The 24,033-nt window shown below is 40.5% G+C and overlaps 1 protein-coding gene across 10 annotated transcripts in view; it reads left to right on the top strand.

The window, feature by feature from the left end:
- The window catches only part of LOC134350601 (utrophin-like), a 537,041-nt gene that overhangs the window by 365,042 nt on the left and 147,966 nt on the right, over nt 1-24,033 (top strand). For all 10 annotated transcript variants that reach the window (XM_063056033.1, XM_063056035.1, XM_063056034.1 and 7 more), the window contains 3 exons: nt 1,898-2,054; nt 11,648-11,777; nt 17,815-18,083. In XM_063056033.1, the coding sequence (XP_062912103.1) occupies nt 1,898-2,054; nt 11,648-11,777; nt 17,815-18,083 (556 nt within the window). The remainder of the gene's footprint in view (nt 1-1,897; nt 2,055-11,647; nt 11,778-17,814; nt 18,084-24,033) is intronic.

Here is a 24,033-nt window from a genome sequence, read left to right as displayed (position 1 = left end):
TGTCTCTACAAACTCTCCACTAACTGTTCTTGCACTCTTGTTCCCACACCCTGTAATGCTAGTTTAAGCCCCACCGTGTAGTGTAAACAAACCTTTTCGTTAGGATTTTAGTCCCCCTTCAGGTGCAAGCCGTTGCTTCTGTACAGGTCCCAGCTTCGCTGGAAGAGAGCTCAATGATCCAAAAAACTTATGCCCTCCCTCCTACACCAACTCCTTAACTATGAATTAAACTGGATAACCTTCCAAGTTGTAGCTTCACTAGCATGTGGCATGGGTAGCAATCCTGATATCACAACCCTGGAGGTTCTGCCTTTTAACTTAATACCTAACTCCCTGAACTCCCAATGCAGAATCTCATCACTTATCTTACCCATGTCATTGGTACATAAGTGGACCATGACTTTTGGCTGTTCACCCTTCCACTTAAGAATGCTGAGGAATCAATCCGAGATTTTCTGGACTCTGGCACCCAGGAGCAACATACCATCCAGGAATCTTGTTCTTGCCCACAGAACCTCCTGTCTGTTCCCTTAAGTAACAAATCCTCTATCACCACAATGTGCCTCTTCTCCCCTTTCCCTGCTGAGTCACAAAGGCAGACTCTGTGTCAGAAACCCGACCACTTGAGACTTTCCTCTATTAGATCATCTCTTCCCCCCACCCCCCGACACTATCCAAAGTGATATATCTGTTGTTGATGGGGGTGGTCACAGGTGTACTCTGCACTGGCTCCTTAACCCCTTTCCCTTTCTTGACTGTCACTCAGTCCTGAACCTTGGGTGTAACTACCTCTCTGTATGTCCTATCTATCACCCCTTCAGCCTCCCAAATGATCTAGAGTTCATCCAGCTCCAGCTGGATGCACTTCTCATAGTTATAGTGGTCAGGACACTGGAGGTCTCCCTGCCTTCCCACATCCCGTAAGAGGAGCATTTCACTATCCTGCCTGGTACTTCTGCTGTCCCAGCTGAAAAGATATAAAGAAGAGAAGGAATAAAACTTGAGCTTTGCTTTCCTTTGCTTTCTCTGAGTGAAGGCTCTCTTCATTAAAGCCTCGAAGAGCTAAAGCCTTAAGATCATCACTGTATGTCCACTGCCAGTGTGCTTGCCCCTGCCTTCCTTTAATTTGCTCTATCAATCTTTAACACTGATCACTGGTCAAAGCTCTATTACGCTGCTGCTACTGGCTCCTCTTATCCTCAGGCAGTGGACCTGATTGAAGTCCCCTCCTCTCCAAACTTGTGATGTCTGGATTGGCTACTCATCAAAGCTATTCTCATAAGACCTGATATAAAACTTTTAAAAAATGCAAATTACAAAAACAGTGCACTGTAACCTTTTAATCAAAACATGACATCATAGGTGGAGCCATTGTTTGTTGTTGTTCAACAGCTGATTCAGGTATTCTCCCAATGCTGCTGTGCTGCCTTTGTTGCCCTGAACACATTTTATTGTCAGTATATTAATGGTATATAATAATTTTTACTGTTCAGTACATAAGTGTGATGAACAAGCGTAAGACAAAGACTGCTTGGCAGTAGCACATAAATACGGAGTTGGAAATAATGATGGGCCCAAGCTTTCTCATAATATATTCCAAAATCTAAAATACCTCTAGCCCCAAGTATTTTGGATAAGTGGTACTCACCTGTAGCTGGGTTTCATGTAAAATTTAAGTTTTTACTGAATTAATGTAAAGAAAATTGTAATGTTTCGAAAAGCACAGTTAATTGATGCTTCATATGCTCTTCCACAAACCGTCTGCTTTGCTGCAATTGTGTAATTTTAAAAAAAAGAAGTGATACAGATTGCTTTTAATTTATGAACAGAAGACGCAAGGTTTTCATTGTGTACCCTGTGGATTACCGGCATCATCCCTTTCCTGATTTTGTTCTAGGGTTCATTTGGAAGCCAATGCAGAACGATGGAACAGGTTGCTGACATCATTGGAAGAATTAAACAAGTGGTTAAATCTCAAAGATGAAACACTGACAAAACAGATGCCTGTTGGAGGTGATGTTCAGACTTTACTGCAGCAGCGGGACCACTGTTGGGTAAGATTTCTCCCCGCACCTCACCCCGCAGACCTGTTCGTGATTTAAAGTTGCTTAATCAAAAGGTACTTTTCCTGTACCAAATAATCTTGCAATCCTGTTTTATCTTTTTGATTTTATTAGGAAAAGCAACATTATTATAATAATAAAATAATTAGTTTCTCTTTGCCACCTTTCCCAAGATTATTTAGCTGTTAATAATCACAGTACATTATGAAACCAGGATTACCAGCAACAATAGAAAGGACTGGGTAGTCTCCCTTTGATTCATACCAAGTGGCCTCACTATTGCTAGTCATTGGGATTAGTTTTGTGCACATAATCCAAGAAAACTGCTCATTTACCTGTTGATTGCTGGTGAACGACTTTGGCAACTCATCCAAATAATGAATCCTCGATTAGCTGTTTTTCTGAGTTTGAATTGACACATTCCAACGCTTGGAAGGAATCCCAGCATTTGTTTATTATGCAAGCTCATAGTTCTTGCCAGATCCTCTCATTAAAGGATGTTGAGATACTAATCATTTGTTATGTAGGGTGTGGGAATAACTGAAGGAATTGAGTCCCAATGGAATGTAGAACAATACAGCACAGAAAAAGCCTTTTGGTGCGTCATATTTGTGCTGACCTTGATGCCAGTTTTAGCTAGTCCAATCTACCTGGACCTGTTCTATTTCCCTCCATTCCCTGCTTGTTCATGTGTCTGCTAAACGTCTCTTAAACTGTGTTATTGTAACTACTCCCCTGGCAATACATTCGCAATACCACTTTGTGGGGAAAAAAAATCACCTTTAGTCTCCCCCCCATCCACCCACACAAAGCTGTGCCTTTTGGTATTTGACATTTGCAGACTATTTCATATAGCTGGGCCTCGTGTGATTTTATTTATTTCTTTTGTGTCACCCCCTCAGCCTCCGGTGCTCCAGAGAATGCAGTCCAAGTTTACCCAACCTCTCCTTGTAGCCTTTACTCTCTAATTCAGGCAGCATCATGCAGAATCACACTTGCACCCTCTCCACATGTCCTGTCATGCAGCTACCAGAACTGTACACGATAATACACGTTTGGCCGAATGAATATTTTACCCAACTGCAACATGATTTGCCAACTTTAGTGATAAGCAACCTGACCAGTATGCTGTACACCTTGTTTGCCACAATATCTACTTGTGTTACCACTTTCAGGGACCTATGGGTATGCATGAATGTAAATGAAGTCATACCTCTCAACATTAACAAAGCTATAATTTTTAGGTATTGAGAAAGCAGGAAAAAAAATCAAATCAACTCGTGGCAAATGGCTAAAGTTGTTAGTTGCTCTTGCCACAGAGTCAGAGCTTTGTGGGTTCATATGGTGGTTTGAGGTGAAGTGAAAGTGATGATAAATTGCAGTATTTTCAGATGCAGCATGAAAACGGAAGTCCAATTTCTCCCCTCAGGTAGACAATTTTTTTGAGAGGGCTTGCTGTGCAAATACATCCTGTTCCATCTTCTGCCTTAAAGCTGCAATGACTCGTCCAAAATAATTCATTGATGGAAGAGAACTTTGGGGCAGCCCAAGTCAAGAAGCACAGGAGACAATAAATGCATGTATTTGTTATTTTAAATGGGCTGTAACTTTGATTTTCAGAGACATTGTCACCAGAAAGTGAGCCACACATAATCTCCAATAACCTTATTGTTGCCCAGTTTAGGATTCATTTGGATCATGGCCTTGATCCGAAAATGCTCAAAGGATCAGTTGCTCTTGTCATCAAGGCAGCATTTGACCAACTTTGGCATCAATTTTCCCAAGTAAATATTTTGTCTGTGGTCATCAAGGGGAAAATGAACTTTGGCTACCAGAAGGTGGTTGTGGTTGTGGTTATCAGAAGTCAATCATTTTGGCCCCAAAGACTTCACTAGATTTCTTTGGAGTAGTGTTCTTGATGTAATGATTACCATCTGCTTCATCAATAACCTTTCTCCTTTATAAAGTTGGAATTCAGAATGTTTGTTGATTGCACAGGGTTCATTTCTATTATCTCCATAGCTACTGATGTAGTCCATGCCTGCATTCAGCAAAATGTAGACAATATTCAGTTGAGCTGACAAATCACAAGTAATATTGGCATTGCAAAAGTACCAGGCCATGACCATCTTCATCAAGAGAGTCTAGCCACCTACCCATAACTTTGAATGGTGTTACCACACTCCAAGGCTCTTCCATCACCTACAAGGGTCCTGATGAAGGGTCTCAGCCCGAAACGTCGACTGAACTCTTTTCCATAGATGTTGCCTGGCCTGCTGAATTTCTCTGGCAGTTTGTGCGTGTTGCTTAAAAAAAAAATAACGTTGTTTCAAATATCTGTCTCCCTGGTAGGCAGGAGTAAATTTCCACACATCTCCCCCTCCCCCTCCCACTTTCAAATCTCTTACTATCTCTTCTTTCAGTTAGTCCTGATGAAGGGTCTCGGCCCGAAACGTCGACTGTTATGGATGCTGCCTGGCCTGCTGCGTTCACCAGCATTTTTTGTGTGTGTTGCTTGAAATTCCAGCATCTGCAGATTTCGTCGTGTTTGCGTTTTTAAATTCTCCATTACTTTCATTTCTTGTGATTTTGTTTAATTTTCAGATCATATATTTTACTGTAACCAAATTTCAGTCTTTTTTATATTGTGCTGATATTTCTTAATAGTAATTTGAAGGCATCCTTAGAATTTCAGTTGATGTGTTGTAAAAAGACCACTGGCCTCTTTTGCAGTCTTCACATCTTTCAAAAGCTTTATGATACAAATGCTTGTTAGTGGTGTGAATTGTGAGGAGGATTAAGAATCAACTTTATTATCATTGACATGTCATCATATTTGTTGTTTGGTGACAGAAGAAAGTGCAAGAGAAAGGGAGGGGGGATTAATTACCTGAAGTTATAAAAACTGATGTTTATGCCATCAGATTGGCAACTACCCAGACAGAATGTGAGGTATTGCTCCCCAACCTGAAAGTGGCCTCATCTTGACAGCAGAGGAAGCCATAGACTGACATGTCAGAATGGGAATGGGAAGTAGAATTAAAATAGATGGCCACTGGAAAATCTATCCTTGTGTGGCAGATGAAGTGAAGGTTCTTGATGAGACGATTCCCCAATCTACTCCCCTGATGGAGAGGAGCCTGCACCGTGAGCACCAGATACAGTAGATGGCTCCAACAAACTTACAGGTGCAGTTTTGCAGTAGTGAATTTTAAAAACGCAAACAACAGGAATTCTGCAGATACTGGAAATTCAAGCAACACACATCAAAGTTGCTGGTGAACGCAGCAGGCCAGGCAGCATCTCTAGGAAGAGGTACAGTCGACGTTTCAGGCCGAGACCCTTCATCAGGGCTAACTAAAGGAAGAGTTAGTAAGAGATTTGAAAGTGAGAGGGGGAGGAGGAGATCCAAAATGATAGGAGAAGACAGGAGGGGGAGGGATGGAGCCAAGAGCTGGACAGGTGATTGGCAAAGGGGATATGAGAGGATCATGAGACAGGAGGTCCGGGGAGAAAGACGGGGTGGGGGGGAACCAGAGGATGGGCAAGGCGTATAGTCAGAGGGACAGAGGGAGAAAAAGGAGAGTGAGAGAAAGAATGTGTGTATATAAATAAATAACGGATGGGGTACGAGGGGAAGGTGGGGCATTAGCAGAAGTTAGAAAAGTCGATGTTCAGGCCATCAGGTTGGAGGCTACCCAGACGGAATATAAGGTGTTGTTCCTCCAACCTGAGTGTGGCTTCATCTTTACAGTAGAGGAGGCCGTGGATAGACATGTCAGAATGGGAATGGGATGTGGAATTAAAATGTGTGGCCACTGGGAGATCCTGTTTTCTCTGGCGGACAGAGCGTAGGTGTTCAGCAAAGCGGTCTCCCAGTCTGCGTCGGGTCTCGCCAATATATAAAAGGCCACATCGGGAGCACCAGACGCAGTATATCACCCCAGCCGACTCACAGGTGAAGTGTCGCCTCACCTGGAAGGACTGTTTGGGGCCCTGAATGGTGGTAAGGGAGGAAGTGTAAGGGCATGTGTAGCACTTGTTCGGCTTACAAGGATAAGTGCCAGGAGGGAGATCAGTGGGGAGGGATGGGGGAGGCGAATGGACAAGGGAGTCGCGTAGGGAGCGATCCCTGCGGAAAGCAGAGGTGGGGGAGGGAAAGATGTGCTTAGTGATTGGATCCCGTTGGAGGTGGCGGAAGTTACGGAGAATAATATGTTGGACCCGGTGGCTGGTGGGGTGGTAGGTGAGGACCAGGGGAACCCTATTCCTAGTGGGGTGGCGGGAGGATGGAGTGAGAGCAGATGTGCGTGAAAGGGGGGAGATGCGTTTGAGAGCAGAGTTGATAGTGGAGGAAGGGAAGCCCCTTTCTTTAAAAAAGGGGGACATCTCCCTCGTCCTGGAATGAAAAGCTTCATCATGAGAGCAGATGCGGCGGAGACAGAGGAATTGCGAGAAGGGGATGGCATTTTTGCAAGAGACAGGGTGAGAAGAGGAATAGTCCAGATAGCTGTGAGAGTCAGTAAGCTTATAGTAGACATCAGTGAATAAGCTGTCTCCAGAGACAGAGACAAAAAGATCTAGAAAGGGGAGGGCGGTGTCGGAAATGGACCAGGTAAACTTGAGGGCAGGGTGAAAGTTGGAGGCAAAGTTAATAAAGTCAACGAGCTCAGCATGCGTGCAGGAAGCAGCGCCAATGCAGTCGTCGATGTAGCGAAGGAAAAGTGGGGGACAGATACCAGAATAGGCACAGAACATAGATTGTTCCACAAAGCCAACAAAAAGGCAGGCATAGCTAGGACCTTACTAACTCTTCCTTCAGTTAGTCCTGACGAAGGGTCTCAGCCTGAAACGTTGACTGTACCTCTTCCCAGAGATGCTGCCTGGCCTGCTGCGTTCACCAGCAACTTTGATGTGTGTTACAGGTGAAGTGTCGTCTCTGAATGTTTGAGGCCCTGCTGAGGGAGAAGGTCGGGCAGGTGTAGCTCTTGTACCACTTGCAGGGATAATTGCCACATTGGAGGACAGTTGAGAGGGATGAGTGGACAAGGGACTCGAGTAGAGAACAATCTGGTGAAAGCAGAGAATTGGGGAAGGGAAGGGGGAAACTAAGGGAAAGATTTCTATAGTGGTAGGATCCTGTTGAGGATGGTGGAAGTTACAAAGAATGGTGTACTGCATAGGGAGGCTCCTGGAATGGTAGATAAGGACAAAGGGATCTCTGTCCCTGTTTTGGTGGCCGGAAGATGGGGTGATGGCTGATGAGGAGTTGCAGGTGAGGGTGGCATCAATGACAGAGGAAGGGAAACCCTGCTCTTTGAAGACAAAGGACATCTGAGATGAATAGAAAGCCTCAATTGAGAACAGATGCAGCAGAAATAGAGGAACTGAGAAAATGAAATATATGGCTTCAGACATGGCCATCCATTTGTTCTTGCAGACTGCAACATATCGTAAATATTTCAATTTTATTTGCTGGTCACCATGCCATTCTGAAAATATTTTGATTCTTTTTTACACCACTTTTCTGCTGTCTGACCAATAATTAATGACTCTTATATTTGGTAATGAGTGGTTGCATGTTATTAAAGTTAAGAAAACAACTGCCATCAAGTTCCTTTAAGCTTGCAGCATGTGCTGGCTGCCCAGTTGCAAAGGTCATTTGGAAGTAGCGGATTGTGTTTCTGCTTGCTAATGCAATGAGTGTACAGAGATGTTGTGAAAGATGCAGATTCCATTTGTCAGTAAACCAAACATAGTAATCTGTAGATGATGGAAACATAACACTTTTTAAAATGTTTAAACGCTCAACTGGCCAGACAGCATCAATGAAAGAAGAAAAGCAGTTAATTTTTCCAGGGCAATAAGCTTTTGTCTGAACTACAATAGGTCCAGACAACACATTATTTTCATCTTCCAGGTCATTTGCGACACACATGGTATCAAAACATGTCACTATTGTAAGCACTGTTCGTGTAGTATTTAAGGTTTTATTTTACATGCATGAAAGCTGGAGATTTTCTTGAGGCTGTTCACCTCTTATTCACCTTTGAACATGAAGTTCTTGTTTTCCTTGGTCCCTGTTGAATTTTGAGAACTGTAGGAAAAATGGATTTGCAAAATGACCACACATTAATGACTGGCCAATTAATCTCAAAAATGAATGCTTGCTCATGTTTTAATCATTACAAAATCTCTGTTTAAATTCTTGTACAACTGATCTGACAATACTCTTGGAGTTGATGTTATGCTTCTTGCCCAACGGGCAATCCCCTGGCACTTGTGGCAATGCACAGGTTTCATTCTTCGTGTCTTTTTTTCCTAGAAACTTGATTTTCTTTTCCGGGTGCATGAAAATGAGGTTTGTCAAATTGGTCATTGGGTATCTGCAGATCAAAAGTTAAGTGTATGGTATGTTTGGAATTTTAGCAAATCAAAGTATAAGACATTCTCTTCCATTGGACTGTTCAACAGTGCTTTTTTTTCAGTTGATAACCCTGAGACAATATAAACTGAGAATAGACATCTGCAACTGTTGGCAGAACTAAGAAAGCAGAAGTACAAATTTTCATGTGGTATTATGGGTGGATGGTTTGGAAGAACTAGACTGATAGGAGGTAATTGGATCAAAGTAGACAAAACCACCAGATTTTCTGCTGGAGCAGGAACTGTAAACCATATTATTAATAATTTTTAAAATATAATCACATATTTTTTGGGCTTTTTGAAAAATACAGTGGCATATTTGGCATTTCAAATAGGATCACAGAACTGCCAAGAGATTGATCAAAAATGTGTCAATTGAAGTTTGGGTCAGCAGCATTGTGACCATCAGATGAGTAGTTTCCCAAGTTCTGAAGATTAGCTGCACTCTTGCAAGAAGCTTTTTGGAGGTGAGGTGGAGTTTACCATTGTGAAAGATTGAGAAGAATATTGAGGCAATAACACAGGCTGATTCGTCAAATAAGCCAGTAGGGCTTGAGAGTTAGTTTTGTTGTCTTTGTCATTCATTATTTGGCGGCAAATCCATCTTCTATGCAGAGTCAAATGTAGAAGTTGCCTGTTGATAGGTGTTGTTGTACTTTAGAAAGTACTCCATTTAGTTCAGCAGCAGAACCTTGTAATCTTTTTGATTACAAAAACCACAAATAGATATTGGGTCACCCAGTAAAGAATATTGGAAGCCCATTAATTTATATATGGGTTCTGGTTCATCAGCAAAGATAATTTCTTTCTAAATTATTGTAATTTGTTTCATTTACTTAAAAGAATTGCTTGCTCCACCCCCCCCACCCCCGTTCTGCTTCCATTTCTTGCAATTAGTTCAAATGCAGTTGACAAGTCCCTTCTTTATCCTCCTGCAACTGACACTAATCAGAGTCATCCATTTTCTTCTGGACCCATTCTAGTATAGATATGCCTTTATCACTCTGCAGCCCTCTCCCTTCTCTGCAGTCTAAACCATCTGTTTTCTGACATGTTGTTGTTTTGATGAAGCATTATTGACCTGAAACATGAACTTGATCAAGTAAGCATTAAATTACTTTAAAATATCACTTTCTGTTGAATGTGTTTGTAGAAGTTAATTGAAGAAAAGACAGCATGGTAATACGTGTGCAAAATCAGTGACAGTCCTTATTTACTTGATTGAAGAAATGTTTTCCAGACATTTGAACTACAATACTATTCCAGAATTAAACAATTTACTGAAAAAATACCAGTGAGTGACAGCACCTTGTGAAATTGATTGTCAGTGCTGCCCTTTGACAGTGAAGCAATATTAAGTGATCAGTTCTCCTAGATTTGTCCCATGAAGTCGTGGGTTATGCTGTATTTTCTTGCCTTATTGCTGAATCTCCTAGCCTCTGCTGTGATCTTGCATCAGTGTGTAGGTGAGTTTTTTTTCTCTTTTGAAGTGAACTGCTTTAAAGCTGTTTTGAAAGCTTTTAAAGTGTTTTGAAGCTGCCCTCATGTTGCCAATTAACCATTACCATGAAGTTGTATCTCTTGACATCTCAATCTCACTGAAAAAACCTTTTGATATAACTGATGCAGCTTCAGAGTTTTGTGATTTCCATATTTTTTTCTGATGTGTTTTTTGACAAATCCTTAAGTTTGTTAAGATATTATAGTGTTCCTGTTGCATTTGATGAAATGTCTGTGCTCCAGAAAGAATCTGAAAACTGGTTATATTTCAGGAGCAATATTCACCTGCCTTCCATTGTATAAACCAGGATCAAGCGTGGTTATTTATGAAAAAGGAGAAAGTGACCATTTTTGCTTAAAAAAAAAAGCTTGTTCAAAGAGGGTATGAAGAGAGTATTGGAAAGTATAAGTACCAGGATGAGTGTTTGGGCTATATTGAGTAATTGTAAACATTGAAAATAGTTAGAATTTATAGACCATTTTTGATGACAACAAAACAGCATGAGTCATTTCCATCTATTCATTACCTCTGTAATATAGTTAATTTTGTTGTTGAGGGATTGCTGCAGTTCCTAAAATCATGTTTTGATAATTTTAGTGAAGGAGGAAATATTAACCAGGACACATGCAAAGCTTCCTAAGTCTACCTTAATTAGTTCCATGATTTTTTTAATGTCCTTTTCAGAGTTCAGGAGCCTTGGTTGTTTGATCTGAAAAAAAAAGCAGATTGTATGGCACTGCATCATTCTCAAAATAACAGAGAAGTCAGCTAGATTTGGTGCTCAAGTTTCAGAAATGGGACCTAAAATCAGAACCCTCTGTTAATGGTGTGTGATCATTGAGACTTGGTTGGCATTCAATGCAAAAGATATTGATGACAATCTAAAGGCACATTGAAGTTACTGCAGTGTGGCAGAACTGTCAGAGTCTGGCTGTTAAATGTCTGCACATGGTTGGGTCACGTTTACCAAATGTTTTGAATCTTTCAGCTCCTTTCAAAACTAAGGTTCTAATTGACAGTTTACATTTGGGCATATTTTTCATTAATGCCAGTGTAGAGAGAGAATTGATTGCAGATTAAGTAAAACACAGGCAATGAAGCCAATTTAGTACCAACACTATTCAAGTAGGTATGTTACAGTGCTATGGAAAGGCATTCCTGGAATTAATATATTGTTTTATACTAATTGCCTGCTAACATTTTTTTAGATGCAGTAAAGAATTGGTAAGGTGCACACATAGCTAAAAATCAAACATACTTTATGCTTCAGCAGTTAAATGTGATCCCTCCCACAGAGTTACGTGTTGAAATATTCTGATCTGTCCCCACAATGCCTCTGGTGTAGCCATTGCTGGCCATCATTCTTTTTGATTTTCTGCTTCTTTTAGTTTGTTAGTGCCAGCCAGTAGGGAAAAAAGCTTTTTTTTGAAGCGTTATCAGATTGTGTCCTCCTTTCTTGACATTCACCTCGCCTCCCTCCTCACAAAATGATCAGCTTATGTTGAGAATGCCTCTGCATGTGTGTGTGGTTTCATGTTATTGTTACAATTAGCCTCTGTATGAATGTCACCAATAATCCCAATCTTTAGATTTAGTTGTGAGTTTGAGTAATGCAAGAAAGTGAAATTCTCATTCTTAATGGAATTCTCTCATGCAGGGGCTCAAACGTGAGCTGCAGGATAAGGAAGACGCGATCTTAACTGCTCTGGATTCTGCACGATTATTCCTTGCAGATCAGCCCATAGAGGGGCCCGAGGAACCACGGCGTCATTTGCATGTTAAAACTGGTCAGTGAATTAATAATTCTTAAAAAGAATGAACGGGTTTGTTTAAACTCCTTTGGTCCTTCATCCCATATGGCAAGTTGTATCATAATGAGTTCTGCAGGAACTGCTGTGATCTACAAAGCAATTTTGTTAAAACTGTAGTAATAGTGCTGGTGGAACAGCTGAAAGAAAGTTGTTGCGTTGAGTCAGTATTGCCTCAGTTCTCTGAATATGGTTACTTACCAGTTACTTGAATTTTCTAGTAAGAGGATTTTGAAATGAGGCTTTGATAATGAGTTGAATAGCCTTGTTCTATAAATATCTACGATTCTGATTTCCATTTAACTTTCAATTATAGCTTCAGATTTTTGAAATACGCTGGTCTCAACTTAAGTAATTTGAGTCTACAATTAAATATATTTGTTTATATAATCTGTCATATTTTAGAAACCTTTAAAGTGCCTTCTTTGCAGGGAATAGTTCTTTTTAATGCCATCAAATACTCTTAAGCTCCCTCAAAGTTCCTGCAATTCAAGTTTTGGAGAAGAGGGAATCACAACAGAATCTAACTGGGTTCTTGACTACTTCATCCATCACAACAACAATCCCAATCATATAGATGATCTTCTCTAAATCTTGAAATTTGCCCTGGGTAAAATCATTTAGCCTAATTTTAAGCATTACGTGCAGTATGTCTCAACCAGTGTTTTCACTGAGCATTCGTTCTCTTTTTGGGTTTTGGTAATCCATTTAAAGTTTATATTAATACATATATTTTAATTATTCTTCATTACTGAGTATCAGTTTGGGTTGGTCGGTAAAATATTTAAATTCTTAAATTTTTGAAAATCAAGTCAAAACCACGTCAGGACATAGGATATACCCAAGAAAAAAACTTGGTTTACTTTGTGAGCGAAATATCTCATGAAGCCCAAACCCTTCAGTTTGCATTGGGATGTTAGAAAGATCAACTTAATTTGAGTTTATCATCTCCACATGGGAGTGCTCCATTGTTTGACCTACCAACTTTCAATATCCTATCCAAAATTATTCTCCACCTACTACCAGTTTAATTGGCAATTCTTTTCCAAGTTTTTTTATGTGTGGCAATTTATGCCTCAGTTTGCTGCATTTTTTGTCACAGTAACTGCACTTTCAAAATATAATTGATTAAATGTAAAGCATTTGGGACAATTTGACACAAAAAAGTGCTTTATGATTGTGATTGCTGGTTCCTCATCATTTCTAGCAGCCTAATATTTCTCAAGTGGAACTGTTCCATACGAAAAGATACATGATGCATTTGTTATAAGCTGTGCAGCAGATGGGCAGTCATGGTTCTTAAGCTAATTGATGACTGTGTTTTCACAACAAGTTTCAATTTAAGCAACTAAGATCTGGTTTGCTTTGTATATGTCATCTCTGTATTCACTTTCTAATCTTCCTTTGGTGGTAAGTTCACTGATCCAGGAATGATTTGCAGTATGTTGGTGAATTGTTAAATAAACATCCAGTTTACTATTTTGCTGAGATTTAAAATGTATTAATGTGGTTTGGCAGTTAAGTGGCTACTTGAGCCTTTAGTGCTAAAGCACTGAACTTCTGTGGTGGAGAATGGGTTGTCATTCCCAAGGTAATTTCCTAGCAAAGAAATTTGTGTGTTTTTTTTTCTGTTTTCATGTTCAAAATAGGCAATGGGGCTAAGAAGCAAGACTAACTATTGATTTTAATTGATTTCCAAAATGGGACCAAATTGTGGGGGGGGGAGCTCAAAGGGGAAAAGATGAGGGAAGGATAAAAGATAGGAGGAGAAAAAGTATGTTGACTCATACATATTTGTTTAGTACATACTGATTCATTTCCTTAACTGCCTCTCAATCCACCACCACTTTTACTCATGACCTTCGACCACAATTAAACACAACAGCTTAGAGCCTGAACTTTATACACAGTGGATTTCAGTTAACTGGGGTAGCTGCATATTTGGGACAACTCTCAAAAGACAAAAACTAATCGAAATACCAGCTGGGATTCCCTTCATTTCTTTGGGACACTATGCTACTTAATTGGGATACTGAACTGTTGCCGAACTGATTGTAACTGGCAACAGTTGTGTGACCATTAAGTGCTCCGTTATGCTTTAAGCAAATAGTTTTTAAATAGCATTGTTTGTGTGTGCTTGTGTTCAAAAAGCAGTGATATTTGTCACGAATAGTTGGCAAGAAATAAGGAGTAAGATAATTCAGAACTGTTTTGCTCACTGTGGTTTCAAGCATTCAGGCTTGGAGGAGTCAGAAACAGCTTGGAGTGAAAATGAATCTGTTTCACTGCTTCAGCAAATTAGAACCCAGAATGAATTTGAAGGCATCAATAGCCACCTTGAAAATTACAATTAAAATGAAGATTTGGAGGATGTAGTTATCAAAAGCGTTGTATGAAAGTGGACGTTATCTGCACGAGGTGTCTGCACTGATTTTGTTCATTTACTGTCAATCAAAAAACATGCAGCATACACGGGATGAATTCCTTCATTAATAACAATAAGGAACTAATACACATTTTAATAGTAATATTAAATAATATTAATAGTGGTAATATTAATGTTCCAGTTTATTCTGTACAGTATTTCATTTAAGTACATAATTTGCTACTCAGTTAAACGATAGTTTGTCTTTTTAATTATTTCCGTGAAACTTTGGCTAATTGGGGCAGCCAATTAATTGGGCCAAAATTCACTGTTCCTAATGTGTCCCAATTAACTGGAATCCACTGTATAGTCTTTTCACATTCTCAATTCATTGCAAAATGTTTATCAGCAAGTTGAATGCTCCCATGTATGTTACCTGACAGTGAGTTTGTACATGGTAATAATAAAAAGATGACTAGTTACTCTGCTCAACATCGATAGAGAAATATTTGATCGAGAGTTTGGGGATTTCCTGCGCCATTTCATTCAAGCGTCTTGATATTTTCTCCATCCAATGAAGTCAACAGGAGGAACCTGTTTAACATCACATAGTAAAGATGGGACACTGCCATCCTATGCTGAGGATGCTTAAAGAGTAATTGTATTATTATACCTGCATAAATTACTCATAAATTGTGATCTGATCTTCATCTGAGTCACAACAATTGGCAAACACAATCTGCCTCAGCTAATAATATGCAAGCAATTGTACTTTTCATGCCTTTATTGAACACATTGTTTAATCATTCACAGTCCAGCCTGGAAAAAGTATGTAAACCCTTGTATTTAATCACTGGTAGAACCTCCTTTAGCAGTAATAACCTCTACCAAACATTTCCTGTAGCTGCTGATCAGATTTGCACATGCGGAAGAATTTTGTATCATTCCTCCATACACAACTGTTTCGGTTCATCAATATTTCTGGGATACCTTGCATGAACAGCCCTCTTCAGGTCATGCCACGGTATCTCAATTGAGTTAAGGTCTGGACTCTGACGTGGCCATTCCAAAACATACATTTTTTTATTTTTAAACCATTCTGTTGTGGATTTACTTTTGTATTTCGGATCATTGTCTTCTTTCATCATTCAACTTCTATTAAGCTTCAAGTGACAGATCACTGCCCTAACCTCCTCCTGTAAAATGTCTTGATATACAATGTTTGAATTCATTGTTTCTTCAATGATTACAAACTGTCCAGCCCCTGAGGCAGCAAAGCAGCCCCAAACCATGATGCTCCTTCAACCATGCGTCACCGTTGGGATGAGGTTTTGGTGTTGGTGTGCAGTGCCCTTTTCCCTCCAGACATAGCAATGGGCATTTCTGCTAAAAAGTAAACTTCTGTTCATCTGTCCACAAAAAGTTGTCCAAGGAGTGTTGTGGAACATCCAGGTGGTCTTTTGCAAATTTGACACGTGCAGCAATGTTTTTATTGGAGAGCAGTGGTTTCCTCCGTGGTGTCCTTCCATGAACACCATTCTTGTTCAGTGTTTTTCCTGTAGTGGACACGTGAACAGAGACTTTAACAAGTTCCAGAGATTTTTTGTAGGTCTTTTGCTGTTACCCTTATATTCTTTTTCACCTCCTTCAGTACTGCATGTTGTGCTCTTTGTCTGATCTTTGCAGTACGCCCACTCCTATTGAGAGTAGCAACAGCACTGAGTTTCCTCCATTTGTCAACAATTTATCTTGCTGTGGACTGATGAACACTCAAGGTCTTTAGAAATGCTATTGTAGCTTTTTCCAGCTTCGTGCATCTCTACATTTCTTCTCAGGCCCTCTGAAAGTTGTTTTGATCAAGGTATGGTGCACGTAAACAGATCTTTCCTGAGAAGAGCGGGCTCTGTCAGTAATTTGACATTGTGTCTTTTTTTTAATAGGGCAGGGCACCTCTACAGCTCACACCTCTGATCCCATCTCATTGATTGGAACACCTGACTCCAAATAGCTTTTGTTGAGGGCATCACCCCAGAGGTTCACGTACGTTTATGAACCTCGGCTGTGATTGTTTAAATGGTGTACTCAGTGTTGACCAGAAGTACAGTTGTTTATGTGTTACTAGTTTAGGCAGATTGTGTTTCCTATTATTGTCACTTAGATGAAGATTAGACCACACTTTGAGTAATTTATGCAGAAAACCAGGTCACAAACGTTTTCTTGCAACTGTATATATGTGTGTGTATATTTATTTGAGATGCGTTCTATATAGAGTTGCGGTTTATAACTAAGCAAGGAGTGTTGTGTATTTAATATTTCAGTAATATCTGAGTAATGTAAATGTAATGTTTAATTAAGCATTCTTGTTCATTTCAATAATTAATTGTGGGTTATATGTTAGAAACACCTGAATACATTTGTCATGACGCTACCATGTTAGACATGCACAAATCACTTAAAGTAAAAATGAAGTTAAACTGACAGTCTTGACTCCTTTTGTTTTCATTTCAATTAGTTTTTATGTTTTGGAGTTACAAAACACAACAAGATCTTTCTTTCAAAAACAATTCCCTCTATTTTTTTCCGGTTGAACACCCAACCTACTTATATTGACTAAATTTACTTAGAAATGCCATAATTGATCTACAAGTGCTGCTACACACACAAAATGCTGGAGGAACTCAGCAGGCCAGGCAGCATCTGTGCAAAAGAGTATAGCCGACATTTTGGGCCAAGACCCTTCATAAAGGGTCTGGCCTGCTGAGTTCCTCTAGCATTTTGTGTGTGTTGCTTGGACTTACAGCATCTGTGGATTTTCTCTTGTTTCTGATTGGATTACAAGTGCTGCTGCTGTTTTTAAAAAAAATTTTAAGAAGTCAGTGTGAATGTAATTGGCATTAACTTCATATATATATTTATTTGATCCAGCTAACCAGCTCCATTGCCTGTGCTTTGTGCAATAAATTGTCAGCAACATAAGCATTTGCAGATTTTCTTACGTTAACAGCATAATACTTTATTTTGTAATGTTAGTGGTACCATTTTCCTCTTATTGGTATTTGAATAATTATTGAACCTTTAAATATTGACATGTAAACGTAATTGGGTAAACAGTGAGGCCAGTCGGTGTCCAGGAAGATTTTCGCTGTGCAAGCAACACTCATTATTTGACAGTGTTTGTGTTTCAATTGAAAAGGTGATTTAAAACAGGTCTTGTGATTTGTTTGGAATGTGGCTTAATTGGATCTGTAGCCTCACAGAAGACTCCTCTGTAATGATGGGGAAATATATTATCCTCATCTATTGTGAACTTTTAACTCCTGAAGATGAAAGTTGATGTGAGATGTATAAACTGTGTCTACTGTGTAAAGAAGTTTTGAAGAGTTTTTAAAATAAATAATTACTTTATTCCCTCTATTTCCTTTTCACTTTGGTAATTGCAGTTGTGTATTTAATGAATTTTGATGTCTCTTGCCACAGAATGTTTCACTAAAGAACTCATAATGCTAGTCACTATTCATGTGGCCATGTATATGATAGTGCTTGTGACTGACTTTCATTCCTTTGAAAGTATGAAGTTTAGAAAGGGTGTGATGTGTTAAAAGAATCTTTGCTTTTGAAAGTTGACCAGCAATTACATCTGTCCTATTCTAGAGTCTACCCCTGAAGAGAAAGCACAGAGGATTGCAAAAGCAGTGCGTAAACAGTCAACAGAAGTGAAAGAAAATTGGGAGCAATTGAATATTCATGCCAACAGCTGGCAGAAGCAGGTAGAAAAAGCCCTAGAGAAACTGCAAGAACTGCAAAAAGCTATGGATGACTTTGAGGCCCGTGTGGTATCAGCTGAAAGTATCCGCAATGACTGGCAACCTGTAGGAGACCTACTTATTGATTCTTTGCAAGATCACATTGACAAAACCACAGTAAGTACAAATTATTCTGCTTTTTGAACTTCTCCAAACAGAAGTCTTCTAATGGACAGGAAGCGATAAGAACACTGAAATATTGACATTATTTGTATCACTGTTGACATTTGATAAAGTGGAGCTGCTTAATTGACCATTACATTTGATTATCATACTTTATTAATTAGTGTCGCAGCAGGATTTCATGGCATAATTGATTTATGGATTGGCTGCATGATTGCAAGGATTAGTACATTAACAGAATTCAGAATTGGGATGTAAGGTGCTCAGTTTTATTTCTAAGGTATATTTTTGCATGTGAGCTAGTCTGCAATTGGACCTTTTGAAACATTGACCAACTCATCCTCGCAAGATGAGTCAAGTTTTAATTTCATGATTTGTTTCTATTGCATTAGTTGATCCCAGTTGGCACAAGATTAGAATTTCAGTATTTGTTTTGCAGTTCTCATTTAGTCCAGGAGGAGATTAGAATCAAGTATATAAGTACATTGAGGACAGCACAGAACTAGATCGAGGACTGCTACCTCCCCTCTGTCATCCTGAACCCATGAACACTACCTCCCTATTCTGCTTTCTTTTTGCACTATTTATTTACTTTTAAATTTATTTATTATTGTCACTCAGTGTAATCATTCTATGTATTACATTCCATTGCTGCTGCAAAACAACATATTTCATGACATATCTGTATGTCAGTGATAATAATCCTGATTCTAATTCTAATATCCTTGGTCTTGTTGGCATTATTAGTTAAGAATCAGATCGCTTTTGGCATCTTTTTGGCATAACGTACTCATTTGTATGAGTTACCTAGTTAGTCCTGCTTCCTCAGTGTTGATTAGTCCCACAATTTTCTCTGTAAATTGAGGCATTACTGATAGGAAATAGAAATCAGGATAATTTCATTCCTATTGTCAAAATATATAGTGTTTTTTGTTGAGTAATCCATGAATTATTTTTTCATATGAAGGTGTTTAAAATGGCTGCTATGTTGTACCTCTTTTGATTGTGAGTTGAGATAATAGTTTGCTATAAATCAGTAATATACTTTTTTTTATACAAGACCTGAATGGAGGGCTGAGGTACAAATAGTCAAGGTTGAGTGTGTGAGGTTCCAGGGAGGGGATGCATTTGAATTCCCTCATACAGGGGATTCATTGAATGGAGGAAGTATTCAAAGTGGAACAGATTTTACAGATACAAATTTTGTCACCTTATTTTCCTACTTTTTGTTGTAGCTGCAGTTTTAATTTCTATTGGCACTCAAGGTTGGAAATGTTCAGCTGATACTAAAATTTCAGCAAAGGTTTTTGTAAAGTTATTTAGGAATGTTTTGTAAACACCAAGATCTAAATCTGTCAAACAAGCAAACCTACAGGGAAATGGAAGTGTGAGAAGACCAGGCTATGCTGAGTCCTTTGCTTAGTGTTACTTGTCCTGAAGAAGACTGCAAACTGAAGAATTCAACAAAATATTTGGAGAAAAGGGTCAATTACAACAATGGTGCATCAAAACACACTTCATCAAATTGAGCCCTTTTGCATTAATTTTCTTATTTATGGAATTTCATATCTGACAAAGCTTAATATAATTTCACATTTGTGTTTGTACCTCGGAGTAAGTACTCCCAGTATTCATTAGATTTAATCAAAGTAAAAGATAGCAGCGTGGTGGGTGGAAATGCATCTCTACCAAAGGAGCTGTAAGGCACTTCTTCCCTCTGCTACCCTGCAGGTCATCCTTGGGCAAGGTGTAGATCCTGCTTAGCCCCCTGATCAGGATCACATGAAGTCATGCAGCAGGTGGTGGATGGTCATATGAGCAGCTGATGGTTGTATAAGGCCTGGTTGTGCAACCACTAATCCCAGCAGACAATCTCTGAAGAGCATTGATAATGGCCAGGGTCCTCTGTCTTGCAATGGCAAACCAGTTCTGTAGAAAAATTTTGCCATAAACAATCATGGTCATGGAAAGATCATGATCACCCACATCATACAACACAGCATAATGAATAAAAGGATACTGCATTGTGAACATTGGATAAAATTCATTAAATTGGAGGAAGGGAAAGTAAATCACTGCCTCACCTGAAAGGTCTGTTTGGGTCCCTGGATAGTGGGAAAGGAAGAGCTGAAAGGACATTTCCTTTCATTGCATGGAAAAGTGATCAGAGAAAGAGTATAGTTGGAAAAATGGACAAGGAGATGTGATGGGATGGTTCCTTGGAAATACTGAATATGTATGCCTGGATGAAAGGGAATGGATGGAATTTTGTTCAAGGTAGCAGAAATTGCCAGTGAATGAACTGTATTTGTTGCTTGCATTGTGAGTTCCTTTACAATGGAAAAACCAAACGCAATTTGGTTTTGTGACTGCTTTGTCGAGCACCTTCGTTTGCTCTGCAGGGATGATATGAGAGCTCCCTGTTGCTTGCCACATGAGTTCTCTGTCTAGCTCCCACTCCAACTTATTATCTATGCTCGGCTTCATTCTCAGCACGTTGCAGCCTCCTGAACTGTGTTTTAATTTCTATGACTTTAGTTAACATGCCAGCTGTAATTTTCTGCTCTATTGCTGTTGGTTCTAACTAATAGTTGGGCTGTTATGATTTTTGAAAGAGTATGCTGCTTCAAGTTCCTTTTCTAAAAACTCCCAAGCAAAGACAATTTCTTTCATTATGTACATATACATTTTCCTTCTGCATGCAGGACTTTATACTCTGCCCTGCTAAGTTTCTTCGTAATTTCTCCATCACTGTACAACTCAGTTTATTCTCTGTATTAACATTTCTGTGCCTCTGCATCTTCCACGTTCTGTAAAAGTCATGTTTGACCAAGCTCCACTTAATCTGTTATTTACGGAAATAAGAAGCAGTGAAGGTGCAAAGAGAAATTCCCTGGATCCTGCTCGACCCATCTCTGCCAGGCATCCTAAAGAGTATTCTTAATCAGGACGGCAATAAGCTTATCCTTAATCCTTAATAAAACCAAAAGAAATGTAACTTTCTCAAGCAACACACATAAAAGTTGCTGGTGAATGCAGCAGGCCAGGCAGTATCTCTGGGAAGAGGTACAGTCGACGTTTCGGGCCGAGACCCTTCGTCAGGACTAACTGAAAGAAAAGCTAGTAAGAGATTTGAAAGTGAGAGGGGGAGGGATGGAGCCAACAGCTGGACAGTGGATTGGCAAAAAGGATATGAGAGGATCATGGGACAGGAGGCCTAGGGAGAAAGAAAAGAGGGAGGGGGGAAGCCCAGAGGATGGGCAAGGAGTATAGTGAGAGGAACAGAGGGAGAAATAGAAGAGAAAGAGAAAGAAAGTGTGTATATAAATAAATAAATAACTGATAGGGTACGACGGGGAGGTGGGGCATGAGCGGAAGTTTGTGAAGTCAATGTTCATGCCATCAGGTTGGAAGCTACCCAGATGGAATATAAGGTGTTGTTCCTCCAACCTGAGTGTGGCTTCATCTTGACAGTAGAGGAGGCCGTGGATAGACATATCAGAATGGGAATGGGACGTGGAATTAAAATGTGTGGCCACTGGGAGATCATGCTTTCTCTGGTGGACAGAGCGTAGGTGTTCAGCGGAACAATCTCCCAGTCTGCGTTGGGTCTTGCCAATATATAGAAGGCCGCATCAGGAGCACCGGACGCAGTATATCACCCCAGCCAACTCACATGTGAAGTGTTGCCTCACCTGGAAGGACTGTCTGGGGCCCTGAATGGTAGTGAGGGAGGAAGTGTAAGGGCATGTGTAGCACTTGTTCCGCTTACAAGGATAAGTGCTAGGAGGGAGATCAGTGGGGAGGGATGGGGGGGATGAATGAACAAGGGAGTCACGTAGGGAGCGATCCTTGCGAAAAGCAAGTGGGGGGGAGGGAAAGATGTGCTTAGTGGTGGAATCCCGTTGGAGGTGGCGGAAGTTACGGAGAATTATATGTTGGGCCCGGAGGCTGGTGGGGTGGTAGGTGAGGACAAGGGGAACCCTATTCCTAGTGGGGTGGCGGGAGGATGGAGTGAGAGCAGATGTGTGTGAAATGGGGGAGATGCGTTTGAGAGCAGAGTTGATGATGGAGCAAGGGAAGCCCCTTTCTTTAAAAAAGGAGAACATCTCCGTCGTCCTGGAATGAAAAGCCTCATCCTGAGAGCAGATGTGGTGGAGATGGAAGAATTGCGAGAAGGGGATGGCAATTTTGCAAGAGACGGGGTGAGAAGAGGAATAGTCCAGATAGCTGTGAGAGTCAGTAGGCTTATAGTAGACATCAGTAGATAAGCTGTATCCAGAGATAGATACAGAAAGATCTAGAAAGGAGAGGGAGGTGTCAGAAATGGACCAGGTAAACTTGAGGGCAGGGTGAAAGTGGGAGGCAAAGTTAATGAAGTCAACAAGCTCAGCATGCGTGCAGGAAGCAGCGCCAATACAGTCGTCGATGTAGCGAAGGAAAAGTGGGGGACAGATACCAGAATAGGTTTGGAACATAGATTGTTCCACAAAGCCAACAAAAAGGCAGGTATAGCTGGGACCCATATGGCTACACCTTTAGCTTGGAGGAAGTGGGAGGAGCCAAAGAAAAAATTATTAAGAGTAAGGACTAATTCTGCTTGGTGGAGTAGAGGGTGGTAGAGGGGAACTGGTTAGGTCTGGAATCCAAAAAGAAGCGGAGAGCTTTGAGACCTTCCTGATGGGGGACGGAAGTATATAGGGACTGGACATCCATGGTGAAAATAAAGCAGTGGGGGCCAGGGAACTTAAAATCATTGAAAAGTTTCAGAGCGTGAAAATTGTCACGAACATAGGTAGGAAGGGATTGAACGGGGGGAGGGGGGGTTAAACAGTGTTGAGGTATGCAGAAATGAGTTCGATGGGGCAGAAGCAAGCAAAGACAATGGGTCTACCTGGACGGGCAGGTTTGTGGATCTTGGGTAGGAGGTAGAAATGGGAATTGCGGAGTGTGGGAACTATAAGGTTGGTAGCAATGGATGGGAGATCCCCTGAACAGATAAAGTTGGTGATGGTGTGGGAGACAATGGCCTGGTGCTCCCTGGTGGGTCATGATCGAGGGGTAAATAAGAGAAGGTATCCGCGAGTTGTTGCTGTGCCTCGGCAAGGTAGAGGTCAGTGCACACAGCACTGACGTTATCAGCAGGTTTTATAGTAAGGTTAGGTTTAGTGCAGAGGGAGTGGAGAGCAGAGTGTTCAGAAGCAGTGAGGTTGGAATGGGAACAAGGGGCGGTGAAGTTGAGACGGTTATGTCCCGTCGGCAGTTAGCAATAAAGAGATCCAGAGCAGGCAGAAGACCAGAGCGGGGTGTCCACGAAGAGGAGGAGGGTTGAAGATGGGAGAAGGGGTCATCGGGGGGGGGGGGGCGGTGGGAGAGTCCTTGCTGAAGAAGTAGGCTCGAAGATGGAGCCAGCGGAAGAAGAGTCCCGCGTCAAGGCGAACACAGAACCTGCTGAGGTGTGGGTGAAGGAGGACAAAGGTGAGGCCCTTACTGAGGACAGAGCGTTCTACCTCAGACAGTTGAAGGTTGGAGGGGATGGCTACTGCGTTGTAACTTTCTCAGTGCTGTTGTATACGTAAAAGACACACTGGTGACTGGTTGAAGGAAAAGAAGACTAATGAATTGTTTTCTTTCTCTTCCTCACTTAGCTTTTGTTGATTGAGCCTTAATATAATGTGAAACACAAATATTCTTAAATAGTCATTTGGCTCTTCAAGACTGCTCCAGCATTGTTCAAGAACTGAGTTGTGCAGTGATGGAGAGATCTTCTATCACTGAGCCAATTACATGCTCTTGTTTTGATTAATATTGAGGTATCTATCTATCTATAAACCTTCCAAGGCGTAAATCCATAGTCTCATGAGACTAATGGATGCCTTTATCTATCTATAACGGTTTTGAATGAACTTTGTCACTGCTCTCAAAAGTTTTATGATTGTCATCT

The sequence above is a fragment of the Mobula hypostoma genome, chromosome 8 (genome assembly GCF_963921235.1).
Source record: "Mobula hypostoma chromosome 8, sMobHyp1.1, whole genome shotgun sequence".
NCBI classification, from domain to species: Eukaryota; Metazoa; Chordata; class Chondrichthyes; order Myliobatiformes; family Myliobatidae; genus Mobula; species Mobula hypostoma.
The sequence above is the reverse complement of the archived record's forward strand: the minus strand, read 5'-3'. Positions and strand labels throughout refer to the sequence as shown.